The following is a 21615-nucleotide window of genomic DNA, read 5'->3' on the forward strand; positions in this document are numbered from 1 at the left end:
GGGGTTCTGTCTGTCTGTCATTAAACATTCTGGTTTTCTCTTGCCAGTCTCCCTTCATCAATCTGTCTACAGTATTCTTACACCAGGACAACCACACCATTCAATAAATCACTGCATTACTTGGAGAACTAATGAATCAGTGCACTGCATGATGGCGGGGGTGGAGTATCATCTGCAAGGACGTTTTGGGGTCACGGCAAGGCTGCTGTCCTCATTCATACTAGAGAAAGAAAAAAGTGGATGAAACCAAAGTGTTTTTCAGCCTTATAAGAACAGAAGGGCTTCATTGTAAAAGGAAGCATGACGTCAAACCCTGTCCAGAAAATAGTTTCTCAGAAGAAGTGGGTTCCAGGCAGTGTTTTGATGGCATCAACTGATTGTGCTGAGGGAATTATGAGCTTTTGTTCTTGAGGCAATTCCTTCTCATCCATCACTAAGATTTTTTTTTTAGTCTGACAATAAATAAATGATACACTTGTCTTCCAAAGCACATGAACTTCTGATCTCCTAAAAATGCTGATAGCTGACAACAAACATTAGCAGCCAGTTCTCCACACCACAAACTGACAAAGTCAAGTCACCTTTATTTATATAGACAATGCTTTTTACAATGCAGATTGTTTCATAGCAGCTTCACAGTGAAAACAGGAAAATAGTGCAATAGAATTTGATTCGGCTGTAGAACCACTTTGGAGAAAACAGTCATGCCATCTTCCAGCTCAGTTCAATTATCACAGTGTCAATGCAGGCAGATCAGTAGTTGAATATTTAGTGTCCTCTCTCTCTCTCTCTCTCTCTCTCTCTCTCTCTCTCTCTCTCTATATATATATATATATATATATATTAAAACAAAAGATCTTGCTATGTATGCTGTACAAGTAGGACTTGTCACGGCACTTGCATATTGTTGCCCTATTGTTAATTTGATTGCTTCGGTTGTTCTCATTTGTAAATCACTTTAGATAAAAGAGTCAGCTAAATGATTAAATGTAAAATTTAAACGTGCCATGCAGTTTTGTAGGAGTATGTGCCAATGGCACTCTGGTCAGCTGTTAATGACCTTGTTCTGAGTTACCGTATATTGCTCTTGTCTGGCCTTAATGCCCCAACTCGACATTTGATTGCAGCAGTCTGAATGTGATGAATCATACCGTAATGGCTGCTCGGGCAGAGGCGTATATGATATTTCTATCATGCCATCACCAGCTAATGGGATTTGGCTTTTCTGGAGGATATAATTTGACAGTATAATATTTCCTCTCTTTCTGTCTGTCCTGTTTTTTTGTTTTGGTCTATGTGCACAGTTGCCTTTTTGTGCATTAATGTGTGTGGGGGGTCTGGGATATTCAATAAATAATATATTTAAAATGTAGAAATCCAGAAAGTTTTGCGTGAAGGTCAGGGATAGAGTTAACAGCAGAGGTCAAATGAAAGCCCACAGTGTTCCAGCGGTTCTGAGGATTCATATCTGTGCAAGAATAAATACAAATATATTTCACGAAGTCTGCAATCAAAACATTTCATTATAAACTCAAGCATTTATATCAAATTCAGTCAATACTAAATACTGTAAAAATGTTTTGCAATGTTTAATAAAAAACAAGGCTGTAACCATGTCTTAACCATTTTTTTTATTTTTATAAAGCATAAAGAAAAAGAACAGTGAACAAAATTCTAATCCTAGTTGGGAAATAATAATTTTGGGACTATTTGCAAAAAAATATATTATTAAATATATTGTTAGTCTCGATGTTCTTTCTGTTAGTGAAAAAATACATAGATCCGCTGTTAACATTTGAGTTCCTGTCACAACCGTACGTCCTGCACCGATCAACACCCAACGACAAACGTCTAATTACCTGAGCCCTCACTTACCTGTCTTCATCATTGTCTTTGTCATTGTCTCCATCATTGTCATCACCCTCTTTACCATTCAACACAAGAAAAGTTCTGTTATCATTCTGTTTAAGTTCTACGTGTCAAGAGTCATCTTAAAGGGGGCGTTTGAGCCAATCTCATCTCAATCTTGAGTACCTATAGAGTAGTATTGCATCCTTCATATCTCCGAAAAGTCTTTAGTTTTATTATATTTATAAAAGAAATATGGGCTGTACCGAGTCTTTCCGGAAAAAAACGAGCGCCTGGAGGCGTATTGTGTGGGCGGAGCTAAAGAATGACGAGCGCAAAGCGGTGACGTCCTCAAGCGTGGAGAAACTCATGGCTATCCAGCTCAGCTAATAGATATGATCCAGAATCATTCGGAGGCTGAAATAAATCGAACAGGAGAAACGGCAACAGCAGGACGTCCGTCTCTGTGGTATGTACTGTATTTAGTGGCCTGTCAACATTTATGTGTCTTTACTGTCTCTTTCTGTGTCTTTACTGTCTATTTATGTGTCTTTACTGTCTCTAACGTCAGACTAGTGTACATAGAACAACACAATAGAGTCCGTTAGCGCATTTGAATGACGAAGCACGCGATCGTGTCGTTTACTGATGTTTACTCACGCGACGAGCCAACAGCAGAGACATTTGAAGCAGTTTTACTCACCGGCTGCTTCCAAAGCAGGACCGAACCTTTATCGCTGGGACCGCTCCGTGATGTTGTGAAGCTTCCCGTCATTTCTGCGTTCAAATCGGTTCAAATGCAGCGCTGCCTTCCCGGAATGCTGTGCTGAAGCGTTGAAGTCGCTCGACGTCACCCAGAGGAATAAAGTGGAGTGCGGCACCTGGATCGACTGGATCTGCACCTGAGAGAGTCTTTATGGGCGTGCATTTCCTCTCTCGCTCTAGTCACGCGTGCGCACCCTACCGGGAGAAGAGCCCGTACGGCCCATACAAGGACCTTCCGCTCTATTAACGTCAAGTCGAGCCATACTCGTAAAAAACTCGCCGAAACTTGTGAGAAACCGGAAGGAGTATTTTTGACACAGAAATACTCCATCAAACGTCCAACATTAGTTTTTGAAACTTTGTCTATGTTTAGGATGGGAATCCAAGTCTTTAAAGGTGTAACTGTTACACTTTAACTGTTTAACAAACTGTTACACGTTGCACTAACCTCTGTGTCCTCGTCTGTGTCTGACAGTTCCATTGTGGAGTAGTGGTAGAAGTTTTTTGTAAACCGTGTCAAGGTTACAGGTTCTAGTCCATCCTCATATAGATTTTTTTCTCAATTAAAATCAAAGATGTTCATTGATTGTATAAATAAAAGCATGGACATGTTCGTGTGTATTTTGTTTTGTGATTTCATCAGAAAGAATAGTCTGTGCAACAGCATTTTGAACATTTCTAATTATTGGTTAATCAGTGGCAATGGTGGTTACAGCCCTGCACAAAAACTGTAAAAAATGTTTTTTACTGTAAGTTTTCATAACCTATGGTGAAAATGTGTATTTTGTCTAACATTCCATTATATATGATGTAAAAAAAAAAGTACACATTTTGGGGAAAAAAATCTTAAATGGATGGTTTAAGCCAGTAAAAACTATGAATTCACAAATTTATGGTGAAAATATACATCACATATATATTTTACATTAATATTTTTTTCTTCATTTTTTGGTAATATTAATGTACATTAGAGTGTTTTGTGCTACACTTTATGTTATTTAGATGATGTTTATTTATTGCATTAATTTTAGTGTTGTGTTCTACCCTGATGGTGTTTTGTCTGTATGCACCATTGGCCACTTACAATATTTTTATAGTGATCTATTATCTATTATAAACTATCTATTCTAAGTGTGTGTGTGTGTGTGTGTGTGTGTGTGTGTGTGTGTGTGTGTGTGTGTGTGTGTGTGTGTGTGTGTGTGTGTGTGTGTGTGTGTGTGTGTGTGTGTGTGTGTGTGTGTGTGTGTGTGTGTGTACGTACTACCAGTAAATTATTTGATGAATAAAAAGTTTAAAAGTATCTGAAATAGAAAACTTTTGTAACATTTTACTACCATTCAAAAGTTTTCGATCTGTAGAACTTTTAATACATTTATTCAGCAAGGACATACAATTGATCAAGGGACAGTATAGACATTTATAATGTTGCAAAAGCTTTGTATTTCAGATAAATGCTGTTCTTAAAATCCTGATTTAATTTTTTTATTTGTCTGACAACTGTTATCAACACTGATAATAATAATAAATGTTTCTTGAGCAGCAAATCAGAATGATTCCTGAAGGGTCCTGTGACTGAAGACTGGAGTAATGACGCTGAAGATTTAGCTTTGACATCAAAGAAACAATTTGCATTTTAAAATTTAGCCTATTCAGTTTTTAAATTGTTAAAATATTTCACAATATTTTGGATCAAATAAATGCAGCCTTGGTGAGCAGAAGAGACTTCTTTCAAAAACAATCAAAAATATAGGACACAAATAATGAATAAAAATGAAAAATATAATAGGCTATAATTATTATTATTTTACTAAATAAAGTAGGCCTAATAATTACTAAATACCTACTTTATATGGTCCTTTATTTTCCCATACAGTCAGGCATTTAGGCTACTTGTAAATCAAAACATCTATGAATGGCTCTATAAAATGGGCAATTAGCCTACTGGATAATTTAATGGTGTAGGCTTTTTGCTTTTACCGCGAGCGTAGCATTGTGTTTATTTATAATTTTCAGGCAGGCTGAAAGTCGACGAATAGCATGTTTATAAATCAGCTCGTGTCCGTAGCTTTAAATGTTTTAGTTTAAGTGAGATGGGATAGTTTGCAAATCAAGTGGCAGGACCCGACTCTCCAAATGTGTTTTTAATCAGTCACAAGACTCCCAACCATCTTCAGCCATCCTTGATTGGTTACGCTTGATAGACGCTGGAGGGACAAAAGCCTACCGAAGTGACTGAACGCGTACTGACAACACCGAGAAAGAAAGCGGAAATCCTTCCATCACCGCTTACAGGGCGTCTGGCAATCAAGTGACAGAACGAGACTAATTGGCCCTCATAACCTTGTATTATCTCGGTAGTTACGGACGCCTACCGGCAGAAGACGGCGCACGCCATCTGTGCGCTTTATTTTCTCCTAGTGTCGACGAGGGAGGGCGAGAGAGAAAGAGGGAGGGAGGAGAGGGGAGTTTGAATCTATCCGCCCGCACAATCTATTCACCACCTCGGCTGGCAGAGGACGCGCGGTGCCTTGTCTGTTCATGGATTTTACGGTTTCGCGCGGATGCACAGGACTCCGATGGCTGTTTGTCTCGCCGTGGGCTCTTAAAATCACAGGCTCACTCACTCCGATGGTGAGTTTTTTGGCGTAGCTAACGGCAGAGCGCGCGATGGCTGAGCCGCAGGCTTCCGAATCCGTGGCGGGACCCTTATGCGAGCTCGTCTCCGAGGCGACCACTCCGACCCGGGACGCGGCAGAGGCGGCGGCACTTAGCATCAGCGATACCTATCAGACATACCTGGACGTGTCGGCGGCTGCGCACCCGGTGTACGGGGCCGAAGGGGTATACTCTAACGGACGGTACAGGGAGCACAGCAGCCCGCGGATCGGTACCCGCAACCGCGACAGTTCTGCAGAGAGGTGCACCGGCACCGGGAATCCACCTTGCGGTATTATGAAGGTGAGTGAGTGTCCTCACTTTGATATTGACTGGGGACTTTCAGACCTTTGCAGCGAAATGCCGATGGAACCGTCCACAGCTGGACACATTATGTAGCAATATTTGACTGTTTCTATAGGCTATTTTGGACTGTCACGTTGGCTCAAAATCAAGTGAGATGCCTATCTACCTAAACGTCTTAAAAACACCTTTTTAGAGTATTTTGATGATTATTTTGAGTGATAAATAATAATTAGGCTGCAGCAATAAATAAAAACACTATCCAGTATTAATATTTGAATAATTTTTAAAGTATTTAAATAGTATTGTTTTGATATGTATGCATATTTCTTTTGCAATGTAAATGTATGGACTATTTTGAGTTACATCTGAATGGATGTAATGTAAAAAGGTTTTCTTAATTACATTTTTAATTTTATTTTCTGTTGTTTAACAAGTTAGCAATACTTTTAGGTAAGCACCAAATGACAGCAGGAGAAAAAAAGGCGAATATAAGGCTTGGTTTAATGTAAGTAGCTTTTATAAACATGCCTTAGATCACCCGTTATGTTTTAAAGCAGAGGCTGTTTTCCTCAGTATCATTGTGGGTCAATGCTGCTGTTTGAGATGAACCAAGAGCCGAACGTCAAAATTGTCATTTGGTTGATTCCCTTTGCTTAGCAACTGACACAAAACAGCATGGTACTCTCTCATTCCCTCACTTTATTGAATTCCTATGCGACTGTGTGGGTGTCTTGGCACCCACGAGAGGACCACTGACAGGGAAACAAGTGAAGTGTTCAACGTGCCGACATCTGAGCACTCAAAGTAGACTTGGTGTGAATTTGTGGTGATTATAGAAGATTTAACAGAATGGAAGTACACAGTCTTTACTTAAGACCCCCATTAACCACAGCATTTAAGTGTCATCATATGGAGAATCAACTTTCGCATACTTGAATTTCCGTTATTGTATAGTTGTTAGAAACCGAATAGCTGTTAATTACCATAATGCTTGATTTGACTGCTTTTTTTGCACAGGGAGACTGTATCATGCCACTCTTTTTAAAATACCTATTTTGTCCCTGGTTTAATGTGCTCCGATTGCGCTTTTTTGTGGAAACGTCTTTTTTTGCAGTGTATTATGTAGCTGTGAATGTAAAAGGTATGTAGTTAATGAACTGCCTGAAACAAGTTGTCATTCAGTCTTATTTCCTGCACAAACCTAAGTGAGTTTGTAACAAATTTGCATAATTCCATCCTGTGGTCTTCATTGGCTGGCCGTGAACGAGATCTACTTTCACATAGATCACCTGTAGTGCTGAGGCCGGGAAGAATTTGGTTTGTCTTGTCACACATGTAAAATTCAGATATGGTAATGGATGTTTTGTTTTCAACACACTAGCGATTAGCGATAGACCAATCAAAACAGACCATCTGACCAATCAGAGAAAGGAGGGCTCTATAGAGTCTGAATTCTTTATCAAACTTTTAGACACTGTGAGAAAAGATGTTATGCTACAATGTATATTATGAGACATTTAAAGTGTTTATTGACCATGAATGAATTTAAACATTGTTGGAGACCTCCAAAACAAAATTAGGAAGCTTTTAAAGTAGCATATTTGGGGTTCTTGATGATTTCCCATTCATGTTCAGTGGTTGCAGAGTGTTTCCAGGTGTCATGCGATATGCTTTTGTATGAGACGCTAAAAGTGACAGTCTAGCAACATGTCCATAGCTAAAACTCTGTAAAGTTAAACTTGCTACAACAGATCCTCCAGTCAAACCGCCCAGGGCCAAAGCAATCCAGCAATCCAGAGAGGAGAATGTGTTTTGCTTTTCTGCTGTCCTTCTAATCACCTTTGCTCTGAGTCTCTCCTTCTTGTCTTTTCAGGCCCAAGGCTTTTGCTTTGATCTTAATAGTAAAATGGGATTAGGTTACTATAATCTTTGAGGGCAGTTGTCCCGGGGCCATTTACAAAGATGTTTTTTCCATTCCACTACGCTACTTTTCCATTGTTTTTCAGTGTAAACATGCACTAGATGGATGTCTTGATTCAGTTGCAGTGCGCAATACAAGTAACTTGAGTTACGTAATCGGAATACTTTTTTTTCCAAGTAACGCATTCATTTTAAATTTACAACACCATATCTGAGTTCCATTTTCAAATAAGTAGCTCACGTTACTTTGTTTTCCCATTTATTGACTGACAGCTCTCTTGTCCCCATGTTGAGAAAAATATAAGTGCAAGGGTGTTGTGTGTAAACATGAGGGTTATTGTAGTTCTAGACTAAATGTGATCATGCATCTATTCACTTGCACATAAAGAATATATGGTGGTCCTCAAAATGAATTAAGTCAGTGAAATGCAAAATCAAAATACAATGCAAACCTCTAATAATTAAATCTGTCGCTTTGGTACATTTCTCAGATCAAAATTGAAATTCTCAAAACCACCTGTTCAATCTTCACATCATCGTGTCACTTGAGTGCATCAGTTTCTCATTTCTTTGAACAAGTTGCAAATGCCTTTGTAAATCCATGCAAATGATTATGTACACTTCTGTGGTTTCCTACATTTTCAATTGCTTGTCATGTTGCTCAAAATGTATTTGTGTCTCTGTTAAATAGCCCCCCCCCCCCCGCCCCACAACATTTAGGCATTAGTTCATAGCATAAGTCTTTACATGCAAAATGGTTGAACAAGTTGCCATATTTTAAGCATATTTCTATACATTTCCATTAGACATTCACATTTCTACTTTTGTTTTTTGTTTTTCCTTTGTGCAGTGCTGTCTTTTCCATTCTGTATCTCAATGACATGGTCTGTCAACAAATGAGAGTACAAACAGTAAAAGTGTAAATGTGATTCTTGTCCAGTCTCTTGCAATCAAACTCCAACATAAGGTGTAACCTACAATTTACAATAATTGGCATCAAAATTAGCCATATTTACACCAGAACATCCCTCCAGAGTAAACTGTTATATTGACAACATGACTGTCTTATCCGTACACAATGACACAAGGACTTGTCATTCTGATGGCAGGGACATGTTCATTGACACAGATATTTACTTTTGAGATGGACTAAGGATTCTGAACTAGAGACTGGCTTTTGCAGGTAATCCATGATGTTTTGCTATTTGTACGAATTGTTTTGAGAAATGCAATATTTTGCAAATGTCAAGGAAGATTTAACAAATAACAAAGCGACAAATACGTTTTTTTAATATTTAATTTCACTTTTTTGACCAATGTACTTGCTGTTGACCTTCGTTGATTCGGTTAAACAGTAAGCAAAAATGACTGAGATTAGATTTTTTTTTGGTAAAGCTACAGTTCGTAACTTTTTTTCGACTAAAGAACAACTCCGGTGAGAAATTAACCTAGGTTTAATTAACAGATGGTTACAGAGTATATTGTTCTCTGGGATGCATTTTCATGGAAATCGAATGCAAAGAGTTTTATCTCTAAAAACAGATTAGCTTATAGCACTTGTCTATGGGGAACAGGGTAGTGAAATTGAATCGCTAGTTAATACCACTAACAAGGCTCAAATAGCCTCACACTAACACAGTAGCATAATGAGGGTCCCTATATGCAAACCGAAGCTTTGAGAACTTTGTAGGTGTACAAACAGTTTAATAAGAAGATACTTAATAAGACAGTGCATTACGCGTTCACGGACAGCAGCCATCTTGGAAAACAGTCTCAACGAATCGATCCACGAGCTCTGTGTTAAGTGATGAACTGTGTCTTGGAATATCATATGGTCCGTTGTTTCCGGAAGAAAACACTTGAATGCAACAGAAAAAACAAATAAATAAAAATAAAAATATCCATGTGATTACATTTCACAAACGTAATTCCTATCGACCAGCTCACTTAGACCACACTCATGGATCGATTCGTCAAGACTGTTTTCCAAGATGGCTGCTGTCCGTGAACGCATAATGCACTGTTTGTACACTTACAAAGTTCTCAATGCTTGGGTTTGCATGTAGGGACCCTCATTATGCTACCGTGTTAGTGTGAGGCTATTTTGAGCCTTGTTAGTGGTATTAACTAGCGATTTAATTTTACTACCCTGTGTCTACCCTGTGCCCCGTAGACAAGTGCTATAAGCTAATCGGTTTTTAGAGATAAAACTCATTACATTCGATTTTCATGAAAAAGCATCCCAGAGAACGATATACTCTGTAACCATCTGTTAATTCAACTTAGGTTCATTTCTCACCAGAGTTGTCCTTTAAAAAGATCCAAAATACATTTTTGAGCTAGTACATAATTCAGTATTCAAAACGATCTCCTTACCTTAGCCCCATTCACAACAGTAAGCTTGTAATAATGTGTTATAATTTGAGTGGTACAGTGGATTTCTGCAGGAAATTCAAGCATGTCTTTGCGTCATTACGTCACGTTTGTATAAATAAAAGAAAGAGTATAGCGCATGTTCTTCAGCACGTCTTTTATAGCCGTTTCTCAAAGCAGCTGGAATAATTAAACTTATCATTTTGATGGCGGATTGTAATCCAGAAAGATCCAGATGACATCATCAGTGACGACTGGATATTCACCCGTTGACAAAAAAAATTTGAAATCTACATGCTAATAAACACTTAATAAACGTAAGTCACACAATGCTACAGCTGTTAACATTAACAATTTGAGAACAAAGTATAACAATATTAATATTTTCCACATTTTGATGTTATATGAGAGATTTAATCGCTGTTGGTAGCCCGATTTATTGTAATGTTTTGTTCCCAAAGGTGGCAGATAGGGATGCACGATATTGGATTTTTGCCGATATCCGATATGCCGATATTTTTCAGCTCATTTTGGCCGATGCCGATACAGATGCCGATATATGTTTATTTTTTCCCTTTGTTTGGAAACAACACCATTTTGAGCAAAAACAATTTTTTTCTCCTTAATAAAAGGATTCTTGTTGAAGATAAATACATTTTAATAAAGTTCTTTTTATGATAAGAGTATATTAAAAGCTCTGAAAATAACAATAATAAAGTCAGTAATTTTTCACCCCAGATGCAGCTGTAACCTTAATATTGTATTTTTGGATTTAACGTTTGTGCACATGAAGTGGGGGTGGCATGACATCCATTGATGCTGTCTTTTAATTCTACAATTATTGTAGAGCTCCTTGGATTATTTTTCATCATCCATTTCATAAAATTTTATTACAGATTAATACACTGTATATAAAAGTATTTAATTTACAAGTGTCATGCTTGTGATTTATGACATCATTACTGATTTGTTTATTCTGAACAAGAAGTAACTTCAATTTATTTGTGTATTCTACTTTTCATTGTATTAGTGTAACAACAGCGCACCCACTACATGTATAAATATATAGCGGTCTAGGAGCTTCTGCTGCTGTGGAGGCTGCCGCACGCGCTAGAGAGTGGGGAGACGCGATTGGGCTTGTTTTGGGTTCGTTTTGTTGTGAAAACGTGGCAAATCTGCTGCTGACGGTCACGTCCTTCTGTACGTGCATTCAGAAATTCAAGGCAGCATTTAAAAACAGTCAATATAAATCACTGTACATGCAATGTATTTTCTTGTTTTCACTTGAAGAATGACTGCAGTGCTGACATGGTCTCATCTGTAGCACTCCTTGCACACGTGAGTTATTGCAGGCGCATATCAACACGTTATCATATCGGCAAGGCATATCGGCATAATGTTTTCATATCGACCGATGCCGATTTTTATATTTTAAGCGTTTATCGGCCGATTCCGATGTCGTGCCGATAATATTGTGCATCCCTAGTGGCAGACATGTTATTTACTTGTTCAGATGACACTTTCCGGTGAATTCTTATTTAGGTTACTCAAAGTCATACTCTGTGATTCTAAAGTTCAGTATCCACACCGGTGCGGTGTCTGACAGCCACACATCCTCCACAAAACATTAGATTCATCCGGGCCGAGGTGCCGCCAATGCACAACTCGCATAACTACAGATGATTGCTTTTTTAAGGGAGTAACGAAATATAGTGAATTACTTTTCAAAGTAACTTTCTCCTACATTGTTCAGGAATAATGATTGATGTATATAAATCTCTGAGGTGTCAGTCAAATGTTTTATAAATCACTGCTCATAAAAACAAACCTCCATTAGTGACATTTCTGTTGGTTATCAGTTCACCATCTTCCTTATGAGTTTATATTGCTGCCCATGAATAGTGGTGGGTGATTTTTTTTTATCAATAGTAAGAGAGAGAGGGAGAACGTGAAAGGGAGCGGGTTGCGTGTGGGTTGTTGTGTGCTTGGTTGAGTGAACGCAGGAGCATTTAATCAAATCAGATGCTGTTAAATTGAGCAAATGTCATTGACAAATGGAAAAATATCTAGACTCGGTAGCTATGTGCACGCCTCTGCATATTAGGAAACAACAGGTGAAGTCAGGCCACGGGCATGCTAACAAATGTGACATTTTCTGATCATGTTATTACATATCGCACAGTGTTTAAATAATTGAGTCGCTATTGAGCAGACATTAATTATGACATTGATAAGTGGCTGACTTATGGCGTTTGGTTCGTTTATATTGTTCACATGTTAATGTACCTGTAAATTGACTTTATATAGAAGGGAAAATAAGTGTTGTCTAGATAGAAATGAGAATAAATGAAGGCTTTTGTTGACATTTCATGTGTCCAGAAAAGAAAAAAAATCCATAAATCTCCTCTAGAATTTCAGAAGAGATCTCGAAAATACCACACACTTGCCAAATAAGGTTCAAACTCAAATATAATAATATGAATTTAAGCATTTCTCATCAAATTCTCCCAATATCTTTATTTATCTGTTTTTATGTATTTTGTTATTGTTCTGTGTACCTGTGTTAGGTTAGTATTATTTAGTAGTTTTTTTTAATAGTTTTTATCAATATAATGAATTAGCTTTCTTTCTTTTTTTTTCTTTTTTCAGCTTTTGCTTTAATTTCATTAGTTTCATTTTTAGCAATTGTGCTTTTGCACTTTGTGTGTGTGGGTGTGTGTTAAATGTAATTTTATTTCAGTTAAAACTTCATTTATTTCCAGTAAACCTGTTTTTCTTTTCTTTGCACTTTTGCTTTATTTTGCTTTGGCTTATTTTGGCTTTATTTGAACTTATAGCCTTATTCTTTTATTTTAGCTTCTGAATAGTTAACTGAAATGTTTTTTAATAATTTTAGATTGAAAATAATTCAAATAACAAAATTCCAGTACCGAGCATAAATGCACTATTGGTATAAACAGTCCACTCAAATCCATGCTGCATCATTGATTTTCTTCAGTGTGGTAATGGATTTGGGCCATGGATGGCTCTCCTTTTGGTGTCATCTGGGGAGAAACGCTCGGGTCAGCTGTCTGGGGGTTTTGAGATTAGACTGGCTGGAGGAATTTGCGTGTTGGAGAAATTGCTCTCTGCTAAATCTAATGCAGGTGTGCTGAGGTGGTCTGCGGGGCCACACCGTGTGTGAGACTGTGTGATAATGCTGCCTCACGCAGGCTTCAGCTAAGCTAATTTGTGCAGAGTACCACTCCATCTTCCCTGCACATAATGGGGTTTGACTTGACTGGCTGTCTCTGTTCATGTTCTTTGTAAATAAAGAGTCCAAATGAAAGTGACATTTGAAAAACATACAGGGATGCCGAATAAGAGTATGCTGGGAATCTGGGTCACCGGTCTCTGGAATTCACACATACGCTTTAGTGGAGACATCAAATGTGGCTTTCTTCAAGTGTGTGAAGCTTTGTCTAGTCATGGATTTCCTGATCAGGCATACAATATTTGATGTTCGAGGGATCTCTATATATTAGACTTTTTATCATAATCGTTGTGCAGGATTTAAAGACCGTATATTTTAAGGATATATGTGTGTTATGTCTCTGTGGTAATGGTCCAGTCGATCCACATTACCAATTTGCTGTCAGCAGGCTCCCAAAAGTTGCCAGAAGGACGTTCACTTGTCAACATTACATAACACCTGAATCTTGGACAGCTGCTGTGTGTGTGTGTGTGTGTGTGTGTGTGTGTGTGTGTGTGTGTGTGTGTGTGTGTGTGTGTGTGTGTGTGTGTGTGTGTGTGTGTGTGTGTGTGTGTGTGTGTGTGTGTGTGTGTGTGTGTGTGTGTGTGTGTGTGTGTGTGTGTGTGTGTGTGTGTGTGTGTGTGTGTGTGTGTGTGTGTGTGTGTGTGTAAAAATGGCAACTGACATGTAATAATTTCGGGGTATTATACAAAGAATTAGAAAAATTTGTTTATATAGAATTAGACGGAATATATTATATCATGTCAACACATGATACAATATGTTCCGTCTAATTCTATGTAAACTGATTTTTCTAATTCTTTGTATAATTTAAATAATATATTTTAAGTAATACTTTTATTTTATTTTTTTTATAAAGAAATAATACTTATTTCAGCAACGACACAATGATTTAGTATTGATCAAAAATATAAAATAGAAAACAATTATACACAATATTACTATTTTTGCAGCATTTTGGATCAAATTAATGCACCCCTGGTCATATAAACCCTGAACTTTTGAAACATATATTTTTAATAAAAATATAAATTTTAAATGTCATTAGTTTATCCCTTTATCACATTTCCCTGTTTTATGCATCGTCAGCACACCTTTTGCGAGAGACAGACATACTGCATCTGTGAGTCTGTTGTTCATGGTGTGAAATGCATACTCTCTCCTCTTCCCAGAAATGACCTCATGTGTGCCAGATTGGGACCCTTCTTTCTTTCCCCTTTCACCTCCCCCACAGTGTGTTTCCCCTCACCCCCCTCTCAGGAAGCGGCTCTGTCATCCAAAAGCTATACTTTCATTCTAGTATCCCCGAGACCAGTGAGGCCGTGATGAAACTGGATACTCATCTAGCTGGACCGAAACAGTGCTCCAACAATGACACTGTTTTTCTCACCCATAATGCTGTTGCATCTGGTGTGTTTGTTAGATGTTGTTCTGGCAATTTAGCATTAGCATTATGCCAAAACAAAGCCACGTCCCTGCTAACAAAACAAGACTTAAACCAGCTTTCGGTGGTTTGCTGTTCTTGTAGCCTATCCAAGCTGCTAAACCATCAAGCCAGACCAGTGTAACAATGTAGGTTGGTTAAGCTAGTTTGTGTATGTACTTCTCTTAAAATCACAGATGCCTTTATTGCATACTTTTTGCATTTGCAAAGTATGTGTTAGTAATAGCATGAAGCTAAAGACGTTAGCGTAAAATTATATAATATTCCACATATGTATATACTGATAATTAATACGCACCAAAATGTTGGCCTATACAATAAGCTAATAATTATTTTCATGTTATTGCCATTGAAAAGGGTGATATTTAAATGTCTAAATAAATAAATAATAATACACTAAAATCAGTTGCTGTAAATGAAATGTAAGTAAATGTAAGTGAATTTAGGCATCACAACATGATAATGTACGTGACATGTACATGTATTATATTTGCATCCCTAAAACGAAATCTTGCCTTCTGAAATGCAGGGAATTATGGAAAATACATCCTTACGTATACTGTTTATATACCTCTAATAGTATAATTTGGGTGTTTTTTCATATACTGTGATTTAAGAAATTTAAATCGATATAATTTAAATTCTAATTGTGTGTGTTACAGAAGTGTTTCCCAAACTTTTCCCCCGCACACCACTATATAAAAATATCTATTTTTTAAATCATAGTATATAATGGCGTAGTAAAACTAGATATTATATTAAAAGTGGTACACACATTTCATGTGAAGTTGAGCTTAAGTCAGGTAGGAACACAACAAGGTCTAAGCTAGGCCTATAGGATGTTGTTGATGATAAATTAACAAATTTACATATCGTCGCTGGCAGGCGGAAACCTTGTATTTAAATAAACACTGTTGTCAAAGTTGGTATTGCGGCTTTATATAGCTATGGTCAGACACTTGCACTTGTCATTTATAATATTAACATTTTAGGAAAATCAAATGGAGTGTTTTTACCCAGACAGATATATTTTGTCTGTCACTGGAACGGCCACATCGGAGGCAGCATGTTCAGCATTACTTTTTCATTTAAAATTGATACGGGTGGAGTTATGAGGTTTGACTGACAGTTTGAGGAGCCACATACAGATGACCAAATGGTGACCAATATAGCATTAATTTTATAAAACAATAATGAAAAAAATGTATTTATGCATTTATTTTACTTATTTTTTGGAATTTAATAATTTTTCACACCACCTGATAATCTGTTACAGTGGTTTGGAAACACTACTATGGACAGTGGTACAACCCACAGCCATAAATCTTGAAATCAGTGAAGATGTCATTGAATTTGAGTCATTTAGTTGATCGAGAGGTTCATTTAACAGCATGAGCACTCAAAGCAATTTCACACCCTGTCCTGGATGCTTTTGTTCTGTTCTTGTCTGTGTTCCAATTGTTTCTCAGGAAGGTGGGTAGATGAGTTATCTACTGGTGTAAACTCATACCAATCATTGTACAGTTATTTCATGCAGATACAACTGAAAGGTAATTCAAGAAACCCATTTCCCCTTTCCAAGCATGTCCTCTTTTTGCCTGCCCCTCCTGGCAGCAGGTAAGGCATCTGGCTGCAGGCCCAGTTTGTGGCACTTTTTCATCTACTCTGATCCTCTGGGTGAAGCTCAGTATATCATATGCTACAAATTACCACAGTAACTTCATTGAAAAGGCAGGAGCTGTTTACATCTATTGTAAGTCTATCAGGCTGACCACAAATCTGTCATCTCCTCAACCAGTGGACTGTGATAGAGACTGTGGGATTCTATCACGATTGGTAGACAATTGTATTTCAGTCATGAAGGTGCATTCAGTCAGTGTAGCGCAGCGCATTAGATTATGACCTGAAACTGATTGGTTTGGCGAACTTTAGGCTTTTTTTTTTTTTTTTTGCCATTGTGACTTAGTTCTGTATTTTAAATCTAATATTTACCTTTTTATTTTTTCTCTGATGGTTAAATGGGCTTCCATATTAAATAATGTGCATATTGAAAGTATTCCACTTAAAGTGTCCCATGTCAGCATTGGGTTATTTAAGTGAATCTCTTAAATGTGTCATTAACTGGCTTTTTAAAAAAAATGTTATACTGTTGTCTGAGGTCAACTAATGATGTTTGTGTGGTTTTTACATTTAAAAACATCATAACTAATAAGTAATAGGCTATTTTCTACACTGATTTTGAGGCTCTCTCCAAAAATCTGGGTTTTGGTGGGCTTGCCACACTGGAGTAAAATGGCTAGGATTGTTTTTTGTTGATGACCAGCTAGCATGAGCTTTTATATATCAAAAGCTCAAGGGAAAGTTGATTTCTCAATTCATCACCCCTTTATTGAACTGATTTTTTTTTTAATTCAATACATTTAGGGGTGTGGTCCTGGTCAAGACAATCTCCTGAACTCCAAAATGAATGTCAGAATGGGAAAGAAAGGAGATTTAAGCAATTTTGAGCAGGGCATGGTTGTTGGTGCCAGACGGGCCGGTCTGAGTATTTCACAATCTGCTCAGTTACTGGGATTTTCACGTACAAAGAATGGTGTGAAAAGGGTGACGCGGCAGTGGTTTTCAGAATCCCCCCCTTCACAAAACATCCAGTATGCGGCAGTCCTGTGGGCGATAATGCCTTGTTGATGTTAGAGGTCAGAGGAGAATGGACTGACTGATTCAAGCTGATAGAAGAGCAACTTTGACTGAAATAACCACTCGTTACAACCGAGGTATGCAGAAAAAGAGGCTAAGATTTGCACAAGCTCACCAAAATTGGATAGTTGAAGAATAGAAAATGTTGCCTGGTCTGATGAGTCTCGATTTTTGTTGAGACATTCAGATGGTAGAGTTTGGCGTAAACAGAATGAGAACATGGATCCATCATGCCTTGTAACCACTGTGCAGGCTGGTGGTGGTGGTGTAATGGTGTGGGGGATGTTTTCTTGGCACACTTTAGGCCCCAATTGGGCATTGTTTAAATGTCACGGCCTACCTGAGCATTGTTTCTGACCATGTCCATCCCTTTATGACCACCATGTACCCATCCTCTGATGGCTACTTCCAGCAGGATAATGCACCATGTCACAAAGCTTGAATCATTTCAAATTGGTTTCTTGAACATGACAATGAGTTCACTGTACTAAAATGGCTTCCACAGTCACCAGATCTCAACCCAATAGAGCAGGGCTATTCAAATCTTACCCTGGAGGGCCAATGCAGTGCAGAGTTTAGCTCCAACCTTAATCAAGCACACCTGAACATGCTAATAAATGTCTCCAGGATCATTAGAAAATCACAGGTGGGTGTGTTTGATCAGGGTTGGAGCTAAACTCTGCAGTGCATTGGCCCTCCAGGGTAAGATTTGAATAGCCCTGCAATAGAGCGTCTTTGAGATGTGGTGGAACGGGAGCTTCGTGCCCTATAGATGTGCATCCCACAAATCGCCATCAACTGCAAGATGCTTTTCTATCAATATGGGCCAACATTTCTAAAGAATGCTTTCAGCACCTTGTTGAATCAATGCCACATAGAATTAAGGCAGTTCTGAAGGCAAAAGGGGGACAAGCACAGTATTAGTATGGTGTTCCTAATAATCCCTTAGGTGAGTGTATAACACAATAATAAATCCAAAATGTAAAAATGTACAATCCACATTAGTTACTTAAAAAGTTTATATTCTTTGAATTCAAAGAGTATCCATCAATTATATCCATCAATATATCCATCAATTTTTATAGAGAGAGAGAGAGAGAGAGAGAGAGAGAGAGAGAGAGAGAGAGAGAGAGAGAGAGAGAGAGAGAGAGAGAGAGAGAGAGAGAGAGAGAGAGAGAGAGAGAGAGAGAGAGAGAGAGAGAGAGAGAGAGAGAGAGAGAGAGAGAGATCAGATTTATCCTCTTTCATTAAAACCCCATCTAATGTTCCAACTGATTGGTATGTTTACTTTGACTGCTCATGCATTTGCATCTTCTCTCATTTTTCCCCACCCGTCATTCTGTCACATGATGAAGTCTTGCCTGGATGAGGAGTTCATGAGGCATGGGGGAAGTTGGGTGGCTTTCAAATGAAAAAAAACAGGAAATGAGAGTTATCGGCTCATAGCAGAATTTGTTTCAGCACTGTATGTGTTTGTGGTTGTCGCATGCATGGCAAATCAGTGTTTGCCTGTAGATTTCCTGTAGAGTTTTATTTACATCTTCATTTGAATAGTAGATGCTTCTTGAAAGTCACATAAATGCGGAACAATAAAGCAATAGTTCACCCCACAATGAAGAAAATATTACTTTAGACATGTTAAAGTAGGGATATAGACTGATTTAAAATGTTTGCAAAAGAATACACCTTTGAAACAATAATTTTAAATCTAGTTGCTATTCCAACTACCATTAAGTGGCGCCCCATGAGTGCGTGCCAGTGTTTACTTATCACATGAACACAGCTCTAATCATTGTCTTATTCTAAAAAATGATTCTTATGAACTAGTTCTTTTTATAACGAGTCAGTCAGAAAGACTTGAAAAACTAGCTTGTGAGTTATTGATTTGAATATGACTCACTCATTAGTTGAATCGCTCAAAGCCATCACACTTATTTCTCATTCAAAATGAATCATTGCATTTGACTAGCGCTGCAAGATTCTAGATACATTGAGAATCACAATTTTTGTTTCAAACAGGTTAAACAAAATAACATATAATTTACTAGAGGTTCTAAAAAATATGAATTGCTGCAGTCTATTTAAATGTTTAATTAATCTGAATGCATTATATAAATACAATATAGGTTTGAATGAATGATTCAATGACTCACTCATAAACACTTCTCTTGTTTAATTAATGGATGAACCTAGCCTGACAAGCCAGACCCACATCAAGATGTTTGGTCTGGAAACTCACCATAGACAGGGCTCAATCCGAGGGGTGGGATAAACGGTTGTCTTTCAAACTCCCTCTGCACGCGATAGGATAGCGCTACACCAACCAGAGCAACGAAGGTGAAACAGAGCTCGCTGACTGATTAAACATTCCTTTTTAAGAATGACTTCAGTGCCGCTCTTTGTTCTTTTCTCAGAGAAAAGCTTAACTCCAAGTCTTCCAGAGTCGCAGTCAAAGCTGATTCGAAAGACCGCCGCCGTTCGCCAGTTTCTGTGTTTACTAGAAGCACGCAAGCGCAACTCGGCCGTCGTCATTATGGCCCCGCCCGCCGACTCTATACATGATGTGATTGGGCCGTCCAGATTTTGAGGAACACAGCTTAGAATGGTATTGAGAGTTCCTAGACGACACTTGCAGGCAAGTTAAATTTGCTGCCGCTAGGGTGCGTCTAGATTTCTAGGCTAGGATGAACCAGCTTTTTTGAACAAATTTCTTGAATGAATGATTCAATGACAAATACATTTAAGTTTTGTCGCCACCTAGTGGTGTAAAAATGTAATTGCTAAAATCATTGAAGCGGCATCATAGACTGTAAAAAAAAATCAATGCAGTGTTTGTGACGTCAACCATAGGGTTCTGAAGAGCAGCTTTGACGTTTTAAAAGTAAAGACGAACTGGCCATTGCCATATTGATGACTAACAGACAGCAGATAAATGGCTATCTGTCACTCAAAGTAGCCAGGCCCTTAAAGGTGCACTATGCAACTTTCCGTCCACTGAAGGGCGCCTATTCTAAACAAAGGCGTAGTTTGATGACACCAAGTGTGAGCGCAGTATCTTGGGACATGTGGTCTTCACCTCACAGCCGGTGGAAAATAGGACTCGGGCAGAAATCACATTCATGGATGAGGTTATTAACGTTACTGTAGTGTAAAGCAGAGCAGGACCGAGTGTTGTAGAGCTGAGCACGGCCGCTGGAGCGATTGTTATACAAACACACGGCTCGCGAGTACCGGGACTTATATTATGACGGGACGGGACACAGTCGCCGGGCACTCGCACTTCCTCTTTTCCGGTCATGATTGTAAGGTAAAGCAACTCTGTTTATCATATTAGAAACATTTAAGTGTGTTTAAAATTATGTTATGGCGTTACTCTGCGTTTGCTCGGCGCTGCTGTGACATGTTCACACTGCTAAGAGAAAAGCGCTTCTGCAGAATAAAACCGAGGGTGACACAGATATGATGCGATTAACAGACGACAACACTCAAACGCTATGATGAAACGTCCCGGTCCTTAGTTAAAATAGAAATTTTCTCACAATTTACAAATAGTTAGAAACATTTGGGATATTGTAAGAACAACTGAACAAAATATATAACACCGGCCTAGTGGCTCTTGGACATTTTTCTACAAAAATACTACATAGTGCACCTTTAATTATGCTGAACTTTAAGGCTTTATATATTGTAAACGAATGACTTATAAAAAATTACCCCCCACAGTTGTTATAAAGGGCAAAATTAACTATATAGACCAAAACCACGATTTGTACCTGGCTGTAGCATGTTTTTTTCTGCTGTAAAGTTGGGCATTTTAACATGGACTCAATGAGATTCTGCTCCCTTCTGGAGCATGTCCCTAGCGGTCAGTTGATGAATTGCAGTTTAAGTCACTATTCATCAATTTTAAATACAAACTTTAATCTTTCATCCTGGGACTTTTGTGATATGAATATTTGTGACAGAAATAACAATACTATATGTCGTTGAAAAGACTAGTGTTTGTGAAGCTGCTTTCTACATGACAACTGCTCTCATTAGCAAAGTTTTAATAGACAAAAGCAAAATATTTAGGAATGAGTTTGCTTTAGTTTTTGAATAGAGATTGAAATCTTTTACCAATTAATTGTGCAACTCTACATTTGACAACTAAAGAATTTTGGCTCCAATACTTCTTATTCTGAGCCAATTGTTCACTAGTCATTTTTTAAGTCTGAAGCTAAAAGAATAGTTCACCCAAAAATGGAAACTTAAATCTAAAATCTTGATGTTCTTGGCGATCCTGTGAGTTGGCATTATTTTTTTAGGAGTGTGTGCCATTGTTTCCTTATCACATGAACACAGTGCAGTTCAT

At 38.0% G+C, this 21615-nt stretch overlaps 1 protein-coding gene across 1 annotated transcript in view; it reads left to right on the forward strand.

Moving 5' to 3' along the window:
- Positions 1-5049: 5049 nt before the first annotated feature.
- plcl5 (phospholipase C like 5) overlaps positions 5050-21615 on the forward strand; it is a 94897-nt gene continuing 78331 nt past the window's right edge. Inside the window, exon 1 of the mRNA XM_067413986.1 lies at positions 5050-5571. Coding sequence (XP_067270087.1) covers positions 5281-5571 — 291 coding nt within the window. The 5' untranslated portion in view covers positions 5050-5280. The remainder of the gene's footprint in view (positions 5572-21615) is intronic.

This window comes from Pseudorasbora parva, chromosome 2 (genome assembly GCF_024679245.1).
Source record: "Pseudorasbora parva isolate DD20220531a chromosome 2, ASM2467924v1, whole genome shotgun sequence".
Classification (NCBI taxonomy): Eukaryota; Metazoa; Chordata; class Actinopteri; order Cypriniformes; family Gobionidae; genus Pseudorasbora; species Pseudorasbora parva.